The sequence below is a fragment of the Garra rufa genome, chromosome 6, assembly GCF_049309525.1.
Source record: "Garra rufa chromosome 6, GarRuf1.0, whole genome shotgun sequence".
Classification (NCBI taxonomy): domain Eukaryota; kingdom Metazoa; phylum Chordata; class Actinopteri; order Cypriniformes; family Cyprinidae; genus Garra; species Garra rufa.
This window is the reverse complement of record NC_133366.1, coordinates 55,016,282-55,036,551: the sequence shown is the minus strand read 5'-3', so window position 1 is coordinate 55,036,551 and position 20,270 is coordinate 55,016,282. Positions and strand designations below refer to the sequence as shown.

The 20,270-nt window shown below is 35.6% G+C and overlaps 1 protein-coding gene across 4 annotated transcripts in view; it reads left to right on the top strand.

Annotated features, from left to right (window-relative positions):
- The window catches only part of tpp2 (tripeptidyl peptidase 2), a 32,628-nt gene that overhangs the window by 5,062 nt on the left and 7,296 nt on the right, over nt 1–20,270 (top strand). Inside the window, exons 8-22 of one of the 4 annotated variants that reach the window (XM_073841929.1) lie at nt 868–944; nt 2,182–2,309; nt 3,761–4,009; nt 5,565–5,852; nt 7,320–7,477; nt 7,564–7,640; nt 7,713–7,819; nt 7,903–8,057; nt 9,398–9,514; nt 10,158–10,258; nt 10,633–10,729; nt 11,601–11,738; nt 13,614–13,858; nt 15,443–15,521; nt 19,285–19,323. In XM_073841929.1, coding sequence (XP_073698030.1) covers nt 868–944; nt 2,182–2,309; nt 3,761–4,009; nt 5,565–5,852; nt 7,320–7,477; nt 7,564–7,640; nt 7,713–7,819; nt 7,903–8,057; nt 9,398–9,514; nt 10,158–10,258; nt 10,633–10,729; nt 11,601–11,738; nt 13,614–13,858; nt 15,443–15,521; nt 19,285–19,323 — 2,055 coding nt within the window. Of the gene's footprint in view, nt 1–867; nt 945–2,181; nt 2,310–3,760; nt 4,010–5,564; nt 5,865–7,319; nt 7,478–7,563; nt 7,641–7,712; nt 7,820–7,902; nt 8,058–9,397; nt 9,515–10,157; nt 10,259–10,632; nt 10,730–11,600; nt 11,739–13,613; nt 13,859–15,442; nt 15,522–19,284; nt 19,324–20,270 lie in introns of all 4 variants that reach the window. The other 3 variants (XM_073841928.1, XM_073841932.1, XM_073841930.1) reach the window with 3 other exon arrangements.

The window sequence follows — 20,270 nt, the reverse complement described above, 5'->3', positions numbered from 1 at the left end:
ACTCAGACCAATGAGACTGATTATTCAGTTTAAGAAAGAAATACAAAACCTGTGCTAACTGAAAATAAACAAGTTAAAAAATATTTTGTTAACATCATGGCATAATTAGAAATTTATAAGGTATTTATTTTTTGTAAGTTATTTTCAATCAGGAACACAATAAGTGTAAGCAGTTGTGGGGGAAATATAAAAAATATAAATATTATAAAACTGTTTAAAAACATGTTGTTTTATAAAGTGCCTTAACATTAGCTAGCATTTAAAAAAAAAAAAAATTGGAGCAGAAAATGAGATGGTAGTTTTTCGACATACCCTAACTGTCTTGAACCGAAGTGAGAAGAGTACACACAGAGCTAGACAAGATGAGCATTTGAGGTTAAAATTATATCAATTGTTATTTTGTTTCAGAAAAGATAGATCTAGATTTCGCTAGATAAGACCCTCCTCGGCTGGGATCGTTTAGAGCCCTTTGAAGCGGCATTTAAACTGCATTTTGGAAACTTCCTTTATTTTCTACAAATTGGGATAAATGTTTAGTCGTACAAAACCCTATTGCAAGCATCCTTTTGCTAATACTTCTCTTGTGCTTAGTAAGATGCAGCCTGCTGTTTGAAAGCACTCTGTTATTTTTCAGGTGCATGTGCAGCATCAGTGTAATGATAGATCTTATAAAGTCTATGTACCGCCTAGCCTTAATAGTTAATAAGATGAGCAACATCTAATGTCATACATCCACTAAAAATCACCCTCTGACTAAACACACTGAGATAGAGACTCTCTGAATCACCTTCACACTTTTATAAATGTGTTGCACTTCTGCTTCATGGTTGCTTTATTGATTGTGTTATTTGTGATCTCTGTTTGCAGATGATTGAAGTCATAAACTATAAGTGTGATCTTGTGAACTACAGTTACGGCGAGGCGACGCACTGGCCGAACTCAGGGTGAGTCTCTGACTGCGCTTCTTAGACATGCAAAATACAGTCAAAGTCAAGTTGCATGTTTTTCTATAGCACTTCATAAATTACAGACCATAATAAACAGAAAAATAAGAGTGTTAATGTCGCAAAATTGACCAATTATGGAACTATTTCAGTTTCAGCTGTGAAGCTGCTTATACAGAAGACAATAGCGTCATTATTCAGATCCGTTAGATCAAATTTAATTTTTGACTTATCCACCTTTTTCTTATAGTGTTGGAGTTAAAGTGTTTGAGCCACTAGTTGACATTAATCCCACATTTTTCCCAGCCATGAAAGTATCCAAATCATGTGTCATTATTAACCCTTTGAAATAATCAATAATTATTTTTACAAATATTTTGGAAAACTCTGTGAAAAATTGTCTTTTATAGTCCGGTGGGATAATGTGGGTACTGAATTAACAAATTTCTGCAGTCATAAAATTGGTTATGTAGCTTAGCCCAGCTATTTTAAACTGTTTGATCACATTCTAGGCTTACCATTATGCATAAAAACCCTTTTACAATATTGATGGGAATACTGAGATAAAAGGCAAAAAAATATAATCATTGAGATATTTCAAAATTGTAACTTTATTGTAACATATATCATCAAATTGTTATATTAGTGCTAGCAGTATTGCAACATCAATATTGTAACTTATTTGTAACATTTGAACTTTTGACTTAGTGCAATATTTTGTCATTTTGCACTAACAACTGCATTGGATTTATATTGTAAACCTAAGTTGACTGTTATCCCAGCGGTCACAACACGTTTACTCATTCTATGACCACACTCAACAAAACTCAATATATGTGAATTTATATATTAATACTAGACACCTTAGAGATTATGTGTACCAAAAATCTGTCATATATGTATGTTAACATACCTTATGTTTTGAAGCTTTGATGCAACCATCATCGTCTCATGGTGCAAACAGGAAATAAACTGCTCTGGTCATGTGACAATTTGCACTAATCATGTGAAAACTGCACATGTTTAATTAAGACCCTTTTTTTTCATATTTGCAGGAAGTGCACTAAAACATCAGTCAGTAAAGTGTTTAGAGCTTTTAAAACAACTTTTTTTTTACGGTTTCAAGTGTGACTGCTGGGATTAAATGGGTTAAGAAAGCTCTGATTTTTGTCCACAGCCTTGTGTTGAATAGCTTTTATGAACTTTATGACATTATGATCCCCGTCTGTTTCTTCAGGAGAATCTGTGAGGTCATCACGGAGGCTGTACAGAAGTTTAATGTGTTGTTTGTGTCGAGCGCTGGGAATAACGGCCCGTGTCTGTCCACCGTGGGCTGCCCCGGAGGAACCACCAGCAGTGTGATCGGTACATAAGACTCTTTTTAATTCATTGGTGTGATTGTGTTTGTGTAGAATTTTGCCAAAAGCATTTTACACAAAATTATACACAGACGGAGACACTTTTTCCTGCACTTTTCAGTCAATTTCTTGCCTTTCCCCCCTTTCGAACAGCAGATTTTTCATACACGATAAAAGCTCCTCGTGGTTTCTCGGTTTGACAGATTTAAACATCTGTAAACAACACAAAACGTAGGCATTTTAAGTTTCTGCTAGTGATTCCTATGGAGAAAAATCACTTTCTGCCCTCCAGCTGCATTTTGTGCCACAGCAATGAACATGTGCAAACAACCTATTACAGCATGGCCATAATTTCCTAAAACTAGTTGACAAATTAATGCAATGTGACCATGATTTACCTAAAAAAAAGGGAACTTCATTTGTGGCCCTTAGTTGCTAAAATAAGATATGAATTAGAAAAACAAGGCCACAATTTACTAAAACAAGGGAATTAATTGGTACAATATGGCCAGTATTTACTAAAACAAGGGAACAAATCAGTAGAGCATGGCCATAATTTATTAAAACAAAGGGAAAAATTAATATGATGTGACCATAATTTACCTAAAAAAAAGGGAACTTCATTTGTGGCCTTTAGTTGCTAAAATAAGATATGAATTAGAAAAACAAGGCCACAATTTACTAAAACAAAGGAAATTAATTAGTACACTATAGCCAGTATTTACTAAAACGAGGGAACAAATTAGTGGAGCATGGCCATAATTTACTAAAAAAGGGACTAGATGTATGTATAAAATAGACATTTATTAAGACATTATGAAGAAGAAAAACAAATGTGGCCCAGGACCACAAAACCAGTCATAAGGGTTCATTTTTTAAAATTGAGATTTGTACATCATTTAACAGCTGAAAAATAAGCGTTCCGTTGATGTATGGTTTGTTAGGATGGGAGAATATTTGGCTGAGATGCAACTATTTGAAAATCTAAAAAAATCTAAATCTTGAGAAAATCGCCTTTGAAGTTGTTCAAATGAAGTTCTTAGCAATGCATATTTCTAATAAAAAGTTTTGATATATATTTATGGTGAGAAATTAAAAAAAATCTTTATGGAACATTATCTTTACTTAATATTCTAATGATTTTTGGCATAAAAGAAAAATCGGTAATTTCGACCCCTACAACAATATTGTTGGCTATTGCTGCAAATATACCCGTGCTACTTGAGACTGGTTTTGTGGTTCATTTTTGATCCAGGGTCACATATATGTACTTGATACGTGAATGGTTTTTAATTATATTGAAAGCAGCAGTTGGTTTCTGAGGGTGTTCCCTCATATTTAGCCACTTCATGCAGTCAGAAACACTTTGGTACAGCACTTTGGTGCAACTCTGTTGCTTTTAAATGTGCTATAGAAATAAATTTTGACTTGACTTGTTTGATTGTTCCTGATGTGCAGGTGTGGGCGCTTACGTCACGCCTGATATGATGGTGGCCGAATACTCGCTGAGAGAGAAGCTTCCTCCGAACCAATACACGTGGTCGTCCCGCGGTCCCAGTACAGATGGAGCCCTGGGGGTCAGCATCAGCGCACCTGGAGGAGCCATCGCCTCCGTACCCAACTGGACGCTCCGTGGCACGCAGCTGATGAACGGCACCTCCATGTCCTCTCCGAACGCCTGCGGAGGAATCGCTCTCGTGCTCTCAGGTGCACATGCAGTATAGCTAGGGCTGCACGATTATGACCAAATTCATAATTGTTGATTATTCCCTTGAAATTGATATTGCGATTATTAATTATGTTTGCCACAATTTACAAAAAATTGTATTGCTTTTCTTGTTGTCACAAATGTCAACGATACATTGGTTTGGTTTCTTTAAATAAAAAGTACAAATATGCAATATGCATAGGGATATGCCGCTATCAATTTTCAGGTTGTGATTATCTATTATGACCATATTGAAGTGGAGTCATAATACAGTAGAACAGCTTTAATAACTATTTTCTTATGACAAAAATAACTGAACATTTAAATACAATAAAGCAATACATAAAAATTTTATAAAGTTACAAAATGTACTTGGATTAAAGTGCAAAAGATTATAAAGACCAATAGATATCACTTTACAGTTAACCTTAGTTAATGCATTCATATTCACAATCAGCTACATTTGCTACAGACGTTATTCATCTTTGTTAAAAAATACTCTTAGTTCACATTAGCTCATTAAATAACAGTTACTTTTGATTTGAACAATTTGTAAATATTGGAATGATCTCAGATTAATGAATGTTTGAATGGCAGCTAATGAATGAACTAATGTTAACTAATGAAGCCCTAATGTAAAGTTCGACCCAACAATAAAGAATCAAAACACTTTCAAACTATATCCAGGGCATGTTAAGAAAGTTTGAAAATAAGTCTAAATATTGAAGTATTTGTGGCTGTGATGAACACCAGAGCAAATACACTAATCTGAATCACTTTTTAAATCATTTCAACACTTTCCAGAAACTGAAAGCTGTTTTGTTTACTGTGTTTCTGGGGAAATGCTTATGTATTTAGCGCCATCTGCTGTCAGAGAATGAAAGTGCGCTTTCATCCAGAGTGACTCTCATGTGCTTCTCATTCTTGCTTGATTACATCAAAGGACACACGCATCTTTGACGCAGCATACAGTGCCAGTTGATAGGAAAAGTTATCTTAAAATTGTTAATTTTTTATAAATAATTATTCTGGGTATTTTGATGTGCCCAGGCATTTTTGGAAACTGAATGCATTATAAACTTTTCCTATATGTGACCCTGGACCACAAAACCAGTCTTAAGTCGCTGGGGTATATTTGTAGCAATAGCCAAAAATACATATCATGGGTCAAAATTTCAGATTTTTCTTTTGTGCCAAAAATCATTAGGAAATTAAGTAAAGATCATGTTCCATGAAGATTTTTTGTAAAATTCCTACTGTAAATATATCAAAATGTAATTTTTGATTTGTAAAATGCATTGTTAAGAACCTAATTTGGACAACTTTAAAGGTGATTTTCTCAGTATTTAGATTTTTTGCATCCTCAGATTCCTGATTTTCAAATAGATGTATCTCGGCCAAATATTGTCCTATCCTAACAAACCACACATCAATAGAAAGCTTATTTATTGAGCTTTCGTGTGATGTATAAATCTCGGTTTAGTAAAATTTAAACTTATGACTGGTTTTGTGGTCCATGGTCACATATGTGCATTTTTTGTGTGTGTTTGTCAGGTCTGAAGCAGAACGGCGTGCGTCCCACGGTGCCAGCGGTGCGCAGGGCTCTGGAGAACACGGCTCTGAAAGTGGAGGATATAGAGGTGTTTGCGCAGGGCCACGGCATCATTCAGGTGGAGCGGGCGTTCGACTACCTCATGCAGCACGCCTCGCTGCCCACCAGCAACCTCGGCTTCACGGTGACCGTGGGATCACAGCGAGGCATCTACCTCAGGGACCCGACCCACGTCAGCGCTCCGTCCGATCATGGGGTCGGCATCGAGCCCACGTTTCCAGAGAACACAGGTACATTCGCAGGTCATTATTTGAGGGAAAAACTATTAGATGTGTAGCGATACACATGTACACTACTGCCCAAAAATTTGGGATCAGTTAGATTTTTAATGTGTTTTTTTAAACAAGTTTGTTATGCTCATCAAGGCTGTGTTCATTTGATCAAAAATACAGAAAAAAATTAATATTCTGAAATATTATTTCGATGTAAAGCTGTTTTTCTGTATTAATAAATATAAAAATTAAACGTATATCTGTAATTAAAGTTCAACTTTCAGCATCATTACTCCAGTCTTCAGTGTCACGATCCTTCAGAAATCATTCTAATATGTGACCCTGGAGCACAAAACCAGTCTTAAGTCGCTGGGGTATATTTGTAGCAATAGCCAAAAATACATTGCATGGGTCAAAATTTTTGATTTTTCTTTTATGCCAAAAATCATTAAGAAATTAAGTAAAGTTCATGTTCCATGAAGATTTTTTGTAAAATTCCTACTGTAAACATATCAAAATGTAATTTTTGATTTGTAATATGCATTGTTAAGAACCTAATTTGGACAACTTTAAAGGGGATTTTCTCAGTCTTTTTGATTTTTTTGCATCCTCAGATTTCTGATTTCAAATAGATGTATCTCAGTCAAATATTGTCCTATCCTAACAAACCATACATCAATAGAAAGCTTATTTATTGAGCTTATTTATTATGTATAAATCTCAGTTTTGTCAAATTTAACCTTATGACTGGTTTTGTGGTCCAGGGTCACATATACTGATTTATTATCAGTGTTGAAAACCGTTGTGCTGCTTTATTTTTCTTTGCAACCTCTGATACTTTTTTCTGGATTCTTTGATCAATAAAAGGTTAAAAAAAACAGCGTTTATTTAAAATAGAAAAGTTTTCTAACAATATACACTACTGTTCGAAAGTTTGGGATCAGTAAATTTTTATTCTTTTATTTTTTTTTAAAGAAATTACTAGTTTTATTCACCAAGGATGTGTTAAATTAATAAAAAGAGATAGCATAGATTTATAGTTATTAATCAAAGAATCCTCAAAAAAGAATCACAGGTTCCAAAAAAAAATTTGTCAGCACAACTGTTTCCAACATTGATAATTCTAATAATAAATCAGTATATTAGAATGATTTCTGAATATACTTTAAAATATAATTTATTCCTGTGATGCAAAATGGAATTTTCAGCATCATTACTCCAGTCTTCAGTGTCACTTGATCCTTCAGAAATCATTCAGATATGCTGATTTGCTGATCAAAAACATTTCTGATTATTATCAATTTTAAAAAAACTATCAATATTTTATATTTTTCAGGATTCACAGATAATTAAAAAGAAGATTTGAAATATTTTGTACTAATATAAATGCATAAATTATAAATGCATTATTAAATAATTAAAAAACAAGCAAACAAAAAATAGTTTTCACCCATGTGTGATGGATTGTGTGATGTTTTCTCTCAGAGAACTCGGCCCGTATCTCACTGCAGCTGCATCTGGCTCTGGTCTGTAATGCTACCTGGGTTCAATGTCCGTCGCACCTGGAGCTCATGAATCAGTGCCGCCACGTCAACGTCCGCATCGACCCGCAGGGCCTGCGAGAGGGGCTGCACTACACAGAGGCATGTCCGAAGATCCACCCATGCTTACACACTTTATGACTGTCCTAAACTGTCCTGATGCTGATAAACGTGTGTGTGTTTTCCAGGTGTGTGGATACGACACATCGTCTCTCAGCGCCGGTCCTCTCTTCAGAGTGCCTATAACGGTTATAATCCCCGCAAAGTACGTCCGACCGCTCTGTTCCTCAAGCGTCTGTGTTTCTGCTCGCGTGTGACGTGTGTTTGTGTCTTATAGAGTAGCTGACAGTCGCAGTCAGGAGATCACGTTCACAGACGTCCACTTCAGACCAGGACAGATCCGACGCCACTTCCTTACTGTTCCTCGTGGAGCGTCGTGGGCAGGTGATCTGAGCACAAATGAATGATGCATCACTGCAGTCTCACCCAGACATCGATCTGTTTTCTAATTACTCCGTCTCTTTCAGAGATCTCATTAACGTCTCATTCTGGAGACGTGTCGTCGAAGTTCGTCCTGCATGCGGTTCATCTGGTGAAGCAGCGAGCGTATCGAGCCAATGAGTTTTACAAGTTCTCGTCTCTGCTGGAAAAAGGCTCACTCACAGAGGCTTTTCCTGTGCTGGTATACTATAAGCAAATTCTCATATATATATATATATTAGGGCCGGGACTTTAACGCGTTAATTTAGATTAATTAATTACACAAAAATAACGCGTTAAAAATTTTTAACGCATTTTAATTGCACTTAGTTTTGCACTGCGGAACGTTTCTTACTGGATGAGATTCCGCGGACCGATTATACTGGAGCACCAACTAGCGTTTAGACAAGCTGCGTCCGTCCTAAATAGTATTGTATGTCCCAAATCGTAGTATGTTTAAAAAATTATTCCAAAGATTCCCGGATGGTCTACTTCTTAACGATCAATGCACACTCTTAACAGCTAATATTGCCCGCAACACACTGCGCCGTGAACGAGGATTCGATTAGAACTACAAACACGCATAAAAAGTGTTAAAAAACTACAAACATGGAGGATATACGCGACCAACGGACAGGTAGAGAAAGGGGTTTACGTGATAAATAATCAGTGTGTAACCTGATAAAAAATATTTTTTAAATGTTATCCGCGTTATATTCCATGTGCAGCAACATTTATAATGATAGGTTTGGTCATTAACGTTTAAATGCATAATTAAGCAAACACAAGAGCAGAGTTCTCGGCATGAAAGACTTGTTAAAGAACGTGCCTCTTGCTACACTTAATGGCAATATTACACTGGTCTGTTGGACTTGGTTGAACAAAAATAAACAATATTTTGTTGCTTAAGCTTATGTATTCAGTCATTATTCAATGGTATACTAAAAATCCATGTAAAAATCTTAATTCTCACTGTTCTCAGGTCAAATATTTATATGCGATTAAAATGCGATTAATTTCGATTAATTAATTACAAAGCCTCTAATTAATTAGATTAAATTTTTTAATCGAGTCCCGGCCCTAATATATATATATATATATATAGTTTACATATGTGACCCTGGAGCACAAATCTTAAGTAGGTATAGCCAAAAATGCATTGTTTGGGTCCAAATTATAAATGTTTCTTTTATGCCAAAAATCATTAGGATATTAAGATCATGTTCCATAAAGATATTTTGTGAGTTTCCTACCGTAAATATATCAATTTAATTTCTGATTAGTAATATGCATTGCTAAGAACTTCATTTGGACAGCTTTAAAGATGATTTTCTCCATATTTAGATTTTTTGCACCCTCAGATTCCAGATCTTGGACAAATATTGTCATATTCTAACAAACCATGCATCAATAGAAAGCTTATTTATTCAACTTTCATTGATGTATAAATCTCAATTAAATTATTTGTGGTCCAGGGTCACATATGTGGTTTTTCTCTGCATGGGTCACATGTTTATCTGTGTGTGTGTGTGTCTTTCTCAGCCAGGACGGACTCTGGAGCTCTGTATTGCTCGCTGGTGGGCGAGTCTCGGTGACGTCACCATCGATTATGTCATTTCCTTCCACGGGTTGGTGACGACACCTTCTCCTATTCATATTGTGAGTATCTTTTTTTTTTATCTTTAGTAGTACTTATTAGCAGAAGCACAAAGAAATGACTACTTTTATTCATTAAGGACACATTAAATTGATAAATGTATTACAAATGTCTTTACTATCACTTTTTAAGTTTACATTTAGACATTTAGCAGATGCTTTTATCCAAAGCGACTTACAAAAGAGGACTATTTCAAATATTCAAAATATTTCAAATGCTTCAAATATTCTTCTGTGAATCCTGAAAAATTAAATGTATCACTGTTTCCACAAAAAAATTGGGCAGCATGATTTGTTTTCAACGCGGATGATAATCAGAAATGTTTTTTTGAGCAGCAAATTAAAATGATATCTAAAGGATCATGTGACACTGAAGACTGGAGTAATGATGCTGAAAATGCAGCTTTGATCACAGAAATAAATTACATTTTAACAGATATTCAAATAGAAAACAGCTGTTTGAAATTGTAAAAATATTTAGCAATTTTTACTATATTCTTGATCAAATAAATGCAGCCTTGGTGAGCAGAAGAGACTTTAAACCTCTTTGCCAAGTTCTGTAGGTCACCTTAGTTTCATTGGTTTACTTTTAGAAGCACACATCAGGTTCATAAATGTCTCTTGTTTGGTGTGTTTCTGTATCTAGCACGCCTCTGAAGGGATTTCTAGTTTTGAGGTTTGTTCTCCGCTGAGATATGAAGATGTCTCCCCAACGATCACACTGAAGAACTGGGTTCAGCCTCTCAGGTAAACACACACATCTCAGATCACCTGTTAATGTGCGTTTACTCTTCATATGCACTGCAAAAAAAAAAAAAAAATGCCTAAAGAGTTCCCAAGCTTCCTAAAGCCATTTTAAGCATCGTAGCATCCTCATATAGTGTGCATACTCACGTTTACTGTCAGAATGATGTTCACTGAAGCCCACAAATACAGTTTGAGTGGGGACTGCGTTGTAGGATATGAAGCGTTTTATGGCTTTTTGATCATAAAGCACCTTCCTAAGATGAAGAACTCCCAGAGGAACACTTCAGCGACCTTAAAGTCAAATGTGTTTAAATACTTAAGTAGTGATGAAATATGTACGATTAACCTCTCTACTATGTGTTTGTCCTTGACAGGCCTATAAGTGCTAAAATAAAACCCCTCGGTGCCAGAGATGTCTTACCCAACAACAGACAGCTCTATGAGATTGTTCTCACGTATAATTTCCATCAGGTGAGTGTGATAGTACTCAGTGTTGGGGGTAATGCATTGCAATTTGCAACGCAAGTTACGTAATATTACTTTTTCCGACTAACTAGTAAAGTAGCGCATTACTTTTTAATTGACCAAGAAAATATCTGAGTTACTTTTTCCCCCATTTATTGATTAAAAGCTCTCCTGTCCCCATGTTGAGAGAAATTGTGAGTAAGATTGTGAGAGTTACTTTAGTTCTAGAATAAATGCGATCATGCAATAATTCATCTCACTTACAAAAAACAGATACAGTATTTCTCAAAATGAATAAAAACAGTGAAATTCAATGCAAACCTGCAATATTAAATGTTAAATACAAATGTAATTTATGTATTTAATCCCATTTTATTAACCGATGTCTTTTGCCGACCTTAGATGATCCAATTCATCCATACTAATAAGCAAAAATGACTCAAGATAATCTAACATTTGTTTTCCTTTTTTTTTTTATTGCTGAAGAGTTGACATTTTTTCTTCTGCGGTCTACTGTACAGACGTCAATTTACTTTTATCTAAGCCTGAGGCTTTTGCTGTATAAGGCTTTTACATTTGCCTAAAATGTAACTTTTTATATTAAAAACCAACAAGCAAGCCCTGCCCAGATTTAAAAAGTAACACAAAAGTAACGAAACGCATTTCTTTCTATAAAAAGTAACTAAGTAACGTAATTAGTTACTCTTTTAGGGAGTAACTCAATATTGTAATGCATTACTTTTAAAAGTAACTTTCCCCAACAGTATTAGAACCTGTGCATTATTGCATTTGTGATAGTTAAGTGGTTTACACAGTGTTTCTGTTTGCATGGCTGATTTATTGATTTGTTATTAAGTTACTAGTGTTGTTTTCCCAGCCCAAGAGTGGTGAGGTGACGCCCAGCTGTCCGCTGCTGTGTGAGTTATTATACGAGTCTGAGTTTGACAGTCAGCTCTGGCTCCTGTTCGACCAGAACAAGAGACTCATGGGATCTGGAGATGCTTACCCACACCAGGTGAGCACAACCTTCACATGATCACATCATGATGTAAACCGGATAAACTGCAGGGTTTTATGCGACTTCAGATTGCAAAATAATACTAATGCTTTAATGCTACATTAAACCTGGAAAAAAAAAAAACTGTCAGAATAGAGAATCACACTTTCTCATCTTGTTTTAATTGTGTGCAGTAACAAGCAGGTGTTGTGTGATTCATGAGGTTAGGAATTTACTCACACCCATGTCATCCAAGATATTTATGTCTTTCTTCAGTCGCAAAGAACGTTTTTTGAAGAAAACATTCCAGGATTTTTCTCCATATAGTGGACTTCAGTGGAGCTCAAAAGATTCAAGGTTAAAAATGCAGTTTCAGTGCAGCTTCAAAAGGGCTCTAAACAATCCCAGCCGAGGAAGAAAGGTCTTATCTTCAAAAAATGTATATTTATTCAAGCGGGCTTTATTGCACAGAATTTATACAATGAGACACGTGCGCATTGCTTGACAGTGTGTGCTTCCACTCGCCGTGTTTTACTTTAGATATGCTTTCATTCATGCCGTTTGGAATGCAGTACTATTAGATGCACTGAAAGACTTTCACGTTCAATTGAATGCACTTCTGAAATTGCTGTACACAGTATGTTTTCAAAACAGGACTAAACATATGGATATATGGAAATAGACCTGTGCATTAGTTTGAATGCAGCCTGTTAAAGCTGCCAATGTCTATAATCTCATCAGTAATAATCAATATATGCTGAGGAAAAAAGACAAAACAATGAGTATTGTTTTAAGAAGTAGCCTGCTCATATAATAAAAAAAGTATATTTTGCACAAAATAAAATGTAAATGAAAATGTAGCCATGTGCAGTGATATTGAAAACTGAGAATGTGCCGCATCGTGATATTTAGTTGATAATGATTAAATTGAATCGTGAAACCAGTGAAGATTCACACACCTACTTTTAAGATGGCAATACTGACATACAGAGATTACGACTATAAACAAAAAGCATAGAAACTGCAATTTTACATTTTGTTAAAATGTGAAGTTGTAAAGATGTATTTGCACAGCAGAAGAATTAATTGGGGGGAAAAAATGTTTTAGAATCGGATTGTGACTCCTAGAATTCCCACCCCTAGGTTCAAGATAGTTAGGGTATGTCACAAAACTCCCATCTCATTTTCTCCTCCAGCTTCAAAATCATCCTACATACCTGTTTTACCTGTTTTGTAAGGGGGTTTGACCTTTTTTGCACGTTCACTTTGTAAACACTGGGTCTGTAATTCTGCAGCGATGGAGGATGATTTTGAAGTTGGAGGAGAAAATGAGATGGGAGTTTTTTGACATACCCTAACCTAATGTGTACTGTATTTATTAGTTTGGCCAGTGTCATTGTGGGTTTTAGTTATTTTGCTGTTTTGGGCTATAAGGACCTTTGAAATAACTGAAATCGTATGGCGAAGTGATATAGACATGCACTGCGGTCTAAAGCTGCCTGGAACTACGTTCGCCGTGCGTTTCCCTGAATATAATGCACACCTCTAGAACGTTCGTCAGCCAATCAGATTCAAGCATTCAACGGCCCTGTAGTATAAATGTATATAAATTGTAAAAAATTGACCCTTATTCATCGGCTGGGATCGTTTGGAGCTCTTTGAAGCTCCACTGAAACTGCATTTTTTACCTTCAATCCATTGAGCACCATTGAAGTCAACTATATGGAGAAAATTCCTGGAATGTTTTCCTCAGAAAACGTACTTTCTTTGCAAGTGGAGAAAGAAAGACATGGACATCTTGGATGATATGGGATAAGTAAATCATCAGGATTTGTTTGTTTTTTTCGGAAGTGGAGTAATCCTTTAATTTGTGATGTGGTTTGTCTGTGGCAGTACTCTCTGAAGCTGGAGAAGGGCGACTATACAGTGCGCATGCAGGTGCGTCACGAGCAGCAGAGTGAGCTGGAGCGCTTGAAGGACCTGCCGTTCCTCGTGTCTCACCGTCTCTCCAACACGCTCTCGCTGGACATCTACGAGACGCACCGTGCCGCAATGCTTTCCAAAAAGAAGGCCAACTCCGTCACACTTTGCCCTGGCGCGTCACAGCCCTTCTACATCACCGCCCTGCCTGACGACAAGTGAGTGTCTGTACATCCAAACACAGCTGCTGTTGAGTTCAGGGTTTCGAAAAGTATGGAATATAATTCAAGGATTTTCCAGGTCTGGAAAAGTATGGAAAAAAAGTAGGCAGAGTATGGAAAGATATTTGTGTTTGCCCCTATTTAGTTTTAGAAAATTAAGAATTTATTGAAAATAAATTTACCGTACAAAAAGCCAGGTTTCGTGGCATTTGTTTAGTGATTCTTTAGCGATCATCAAATATGACTCAATGAATTCAAGATGCACTTTTTCATTATGCAAAATGCATGTTATAAGCATTTTGTTTTCTTCTCAATTTATTCTTAGCACTGTGTAACATAGCCTTAAGGACCTTTGCAAAAATAAAAAAATATGCAGACTTTTTTGTGCGCAGAAGAAACCATTAAACTTAAGCATATAGGACAGTGCACATTGTGTCATCAGCCTGTTTCAGTGTGGTTTCTTGGCCACCAAGAGACTATGCATTAATGAGACCTAAAGCCTTGAAAAGTGGCATACTGCCCTAATGAAAGCTGAATTTTAAACACTTTATTTACAGCACCAGTCTTTTTTTATTGATTTTTGATCTTGGCTAATTTTATGCCATTAGCTCATTCTGTGTAATTTTTTTCTCTGCTGCCACAGAGGATGTGTTAAATTGAACATTAGGCCTTGATATTAGAGGTACTACCATTAGAACAGTCACATTTGATCGCAGTGATGCACAAAGGAAATAGGGAATGTAAAACTAGAAATTTGTAAAAAGTAAAAAGCAGGTTATAAGCATTTAGTTTTTTCTCACTTTATTCTTAGCACTGTGTACCATTAGCCTTAAGGATTTCTGCAAAAAAAAAAAAAAAAAATGCAGACTTTATGCAAACAAGAAACCATTAAACTTAGCATATAGGACAATGCACATTGTGTCATCAGCCTATTTCAGTGTGGTTTCTTGGCCACAAACAGACTATGAGTTGAAGAGACCTTAGGAATTCTGCCCAAATTTCAAACACTTTTTTTTTTAACAGTAACAGTAATTTTATAGATTTTGAACTTGGCTAATTTGATGCCATCAGCTCATTCCGTGTCACTTTTTTCTCTGCCGCCACAGAAGATGTGTTAAATTGAACATCAGGCCTTGATATTAGAGGTACTACAATTAGAAAAGCCAAATTTTGAGCAAGTAGATCTGTTAATTCATGTGCAACCATGCTTTTGTTTTATTCATAGTGAGATGGCAGTGATGGACAAAGGAAATAGGTATATAAAACAAGAAATTGTAATGCGTAAGCATGCAAAAAATTCCCATGTGCTTGTAAAAGTCTGTTATTTTTATTTTATATTTTCAGGGGCTCTGTGTGTTGTCACCATGAGAAAATCTATGGAAAAAAAAACAGAAAATATATACTAAATATAAAGCTGAAAATAATGCTCTATGAACCATTTGTTAAATCTGGTCTGATAATCTACTGAGAGATTTGGAAATCTGAGTCTGGAAAAGTATGGGATGTTGAAATGTCAAATGTGTGGGAACACTGTGAGTTGTGAGCTGTCAGAGGATGCAGATGTTTGTGTTTGTGTTCCAGGATTCCTAAAGGTGCCGGTCCGGGCGGGTACATCACCGGCTCTCTGGTTTTGCCCAAGAGTGAGTTCGGCAAGAAAGCTGTGAGTCGCCAGTTTCTTCAGAAACATTGTTTATTAGCTCATCTGTAGATCTGCATGCTGCTTCACTGCGTCCTGATGCTGCTGCTGTTCCTTGTTTATATAGCTCCGTCTCTCACGTTTAACCCTTGTGCATTGTTTCAATTTACAACCTTTCGTTATGTTTCGTGGCTGAAAACAGCCACTACTTTAAACTGCTGTAAAAATGTATCAGATAAATATTTTTTTCAATTTTTTTTGCATAAATCTATTAATCAACCTCAGCTCTGCTCAAAAATACTAAATGTTTAAAAAAAATTCAGGATTTTAACTCTTTAATTGCCAAATTCCTAAATGATGTCACTGATTTTGGAAAAAACCCCCCACAAAATTACTAATTTTCAATATAAAAGGTAATTGTGGCCTGGATTTTTTTTTTACCTTTTTAACAGTCTTGGACATGTGAAAGATTAGTAAGAACATTGGCTTTCATGCATTGTTAGTTTGACACAGCATCAGATTTTCATTTTTTTCTCCCTCATTTATTGTTTGTGGCTATTTTTGCCCCATTGACTTCCATTATAACCACATTTTTTGATTGCAAAGCCATGACACCATATAATGCTGAATTCTTGATTGTTTGTGGTTTTCCCTGTTGGGAAGGGGTCAAATTTGTAAATTGTACTGTTGATTATCAGTTGGCCCCATTAACCCTTTAGATAGGCCTTTGCAAAAAAAAGCTTAGTTTTACATAGAGTTCTATGGAGTATAACGGCATATTATAGTGTGTGTGTGTGTGTATGTGTGTGTGAGCGTGTGTGAGTTGATTAATAGATTTATGCAAAAAAATTTGAAAAAAATATTTATCTGATACATTTTTACAGCAGTTTAAAGTAGTGGCTGTTTTCAGCCACGAAACATAACGAAAGGGTAGTAAATTTGCCCACAGTGTACTGTTGAGTTTTTGAAAAATTTCAAAGCATTTTCCCAAAATATGTATCAAAATAAGATTAGTCACCAAAAATCATTCCATTTGCTTTAACAGAGAAAAAGTTGTGGCCAAATTAAGACTCAACAGTAGGGCTGGGCGATTAATCGAAAAATAATCGAAATCGACATTCAGAACCTATAATCGATCAAATGTTTCCAGGTCGATTATTTCGATTACTTTCCCTTTAAAAACAGTACCGCGTGTGGAGTCACGTGACCCCGCTCCGTTACATTACGTTATTCCGCCGACATGTCCATGGAGAGCTTAAAAAATTTACAGGATATACAAGAGTAATTTAGTTTAGAAGACAGTGCTTATTTTCTACTTTGAAAGTGCATTTTCGGTTTTCGGCCAAAAGACTTTTATCACCGAAACAACACGGCCGAAACAGTATGTTGACACAAACAGAAACCGCCTGCACGTGCTTGTCTGAAGCAACACGTCTGCGGTGTGGACGTTTTTCAGTATATCTGAGAAAGACCCACGGATAGCGATTTGCAAAACTTGTTTTGCCGAAATTTCAAGAGGGGTTGTGTCTGCGGTCGTGCGTGCAGTGATAAGAGCAGAGATCGAGACAGATGTAGCTTTCAGTGAGTGAAAAACATTAGCTTTATGTTAGTGTTACGTCACAATATTTTAAAGATATGTCTTTTCATACTGTATTTTTATTAATATTTATGTTTTAAACCATGGAGGTGAGCCAATGGAGATCACACAAGCAACGTGAAAACTGCGCAATGTTAAAATGAAAGTGAAAACTGATTTTCAGCATCTGACGTGCATTCTCTCAGAGACAACGAGAGACGATTATACTTCACATGCTGATATTAATTTAGTCCCCTAATATTTTCCTTGTGCCCTGAATATGGTGGGAAACGTATAAAAAGAAACGTATATTGTGCAAGGTTTGTTTCAGAAAATCGGTTCTTGAAATAAAGCTCTTAATTTTAATTGAAAACTGCAGTGTTATTAGGGGTTAAGAAAGTATTAATTATGATTTTTTTTAGGTGTTAAATGTGGGGACTGAAAGACAAGAAATGATGAAACTTCAAAAGGCTATCCATTGAATAAATCTGAGCGCTGCACGTTTCAAAGTCATGTTGCGCTGCTTTGTGTACCAGTCTGACAGCGCCTCCTGCTGGAAGAGAAACGCGTAGACTTGTAAATGTGAATTTTTTTACAGTCTATGATGTGATGGATCCAGAAGATGTTATAAAAATTTAAACGATTAAACAATTTAAACAAAGGCAGTAAAATATATGTATATGTCAAGTACAAAATAATAATAATTGTTTAAATTAATATAATTGATTTATTCTTTGAAACTTTAATATTAATGTATGCAATTGCAATGCCTTGATTCTAGTAAGATTAGTACACAGTCATAGCCATAAATGCAATGGTACTAATAATTGGCATAATTCTTTTGGTGTTTCGGTTTTTGGCCTTGGTTTCCTCTTTTTCGGTTTCGGCCAAGAATTTTAATTTCGGTGCATCCCTACTTGTCAGTGAACTATGAGGGCAAAAAAATAAATATTATATAAATATAATTAAATATAATTTTATTAATAAATAAAATAATCGTTCATTAATCGTAATCGAGTTAAAATGTTCAATTAATCGAGATTTTGATTTTAGGCCAAATCTCCCAGCCCTACTCAACAGCACCCCTCAGTGGACGAAAACGTCCCTAACAACACATAAGGGTTAAGGATGTGGGATATTGACCCAAAATGACTTTGGATTTTGCCTTTAGTGATAATTAGACAATATTTTCCTGCGTGTGTTTTTGTTCCGTGTTCACATTCGTCATATTCAGTGGCAGAAATTAACTTTGCTTTCAAATCTGTAGATCGATTTCTCTGTTCCCAAACAGGGATTAAAATTATTACAATGTTGCATTTTATTCTTGGTGCGGTTTGCTTTCACACTGCAATCTTTGTTAATATGTTAATACGAGTCACACGCGAGTGAACTGTCCTCTCATTGTTCCACCGTTTATTTTCTGGGATTCTTCAGCTGTCTTCTGTCAGGATGGAACAACAACAGCTTTGCGGGTTTATTCTTGCCATTTGTTTTGGAGCTGTCGTTATATTAATTTATAATTTTGAGCAGGAGTCCAGGATTTGTTGGGAAGACCGAGACTCAATGTTTAGTATTGATTTGATTGTGTTGTCTGTCTGCTCAGCTGCTGTCGGTCCTGTTTCAATCATCTAGAGACTCTGATCATTGTGTTCTGCGCTTCACAATGACTCCAGATGATTTGAGACGCTATCTAACGCTTGTTACCAGTCCAGCACTGCGATACAAAAGCATGTCTATCAGCTTTATTCCTTTTTACTGTCATGGTGCTGGTGATCAATCTGACTAGTCTAACCTTAGTTTACAACATTTGCATTTTATCTAAAGAGAATTACATTGCATCTCAGTTCAATCTCAATCTTCTGAGAGCATCCAGCACCATCTCAGCGATGAAGGGCTGTGTCCCGTCTGTGTGTCTCTGAGTTGAAGGGCTCTTTTAATGAGGTTTTTACTCTCACTGTCCTGTATGTGATCATTCTGTACTGCTGCACCTTACAGTGAATCATGATGATGATGATGAAGGAGTAGAGAGCAGAGGATAGAGAGGACAGAAAGTGTGTGTGTGTGTGTGTGTGTGTGTGTGTGTGTGTGTGTGTGTGTGTGTGTGTGTGTGTGTGTGTGTGTGTGTGTGTGTGTGTGTGTGTGTGTGTGTGTGTGTGTGTGTGTGTGTGTGTGTGTGATTCTCTCTCTGATGTGTGTTATTCTGACCAGCAGGGACAAGCTTCAGCCAAACGACAAGGAAAATTTAAAAAGGTACTGGACGGATAGAGAAAGAACAGACCTTCTGCTGTTTAATATATTCATATTGCAGGGGTCTGATTAAATGAGCCATTTCATAACAGTGTTATGTGAATAATACAAGTCTTAAATTCACACTCACACACACTAGTGCTGGGCAGCATGACTAATATTTTGTTTTTGCTGGAAATGCAACCAAACGATGGTTTATATTTTTAGTAAACACTGTTTTTAATCATCCAGTATTTATCCAGCAAATTCAATTATCTTCTGTTTTTATTTGCATCTTGATGCACTCCAAGGAAAGATTCATAACATTTAGGTTCACATCCGAGTGACCTTTGAATCGTCATCATTCTCAATAGTTTCTCAACAAATTTCCAAAGGGTCCCCAGGATGATATAAAAGTATTTAATGAATTAATATATTAAAACGATCTAAGTCAACTACATTAAAATAAATAAATAAATAAAATCATGTTTCTTTTTAATTAAAGCACTTACAGAATCACCATCATCATCATCCTTTTTCCAAAAATTTCAGAATGTTAATATTATTAAAATATTAACTATTGTTATTATTTTATTTTTAACATTGAGTATTATTAATATAATAGTTAAAATTCCAGAATTTAACATTCATAATAATAATAATAATAATATTAAAAAATGTGAATGTATAGTAAAATGTAATTTATTCCTGTGATCAAAGCTGAATTTTCAACATTATTACTCCAGTCTTTAGTGTCACATGATTGTTCAGAAATAATTTTCAATCATGACAAAAAAAACACAATTATGATACAAAGTCATAATTATGTGACAAAGGCATGTTTTGTCGAAATTATGAGATACTGTGTCATAATTACAAGAAAAAGTCAAAATTGTAAAAAAAAAAAAAAAATACTAATAATTATGACAAATTGAAATTCTGAGATACTATGTCTTAGTTACAAGAAAAAA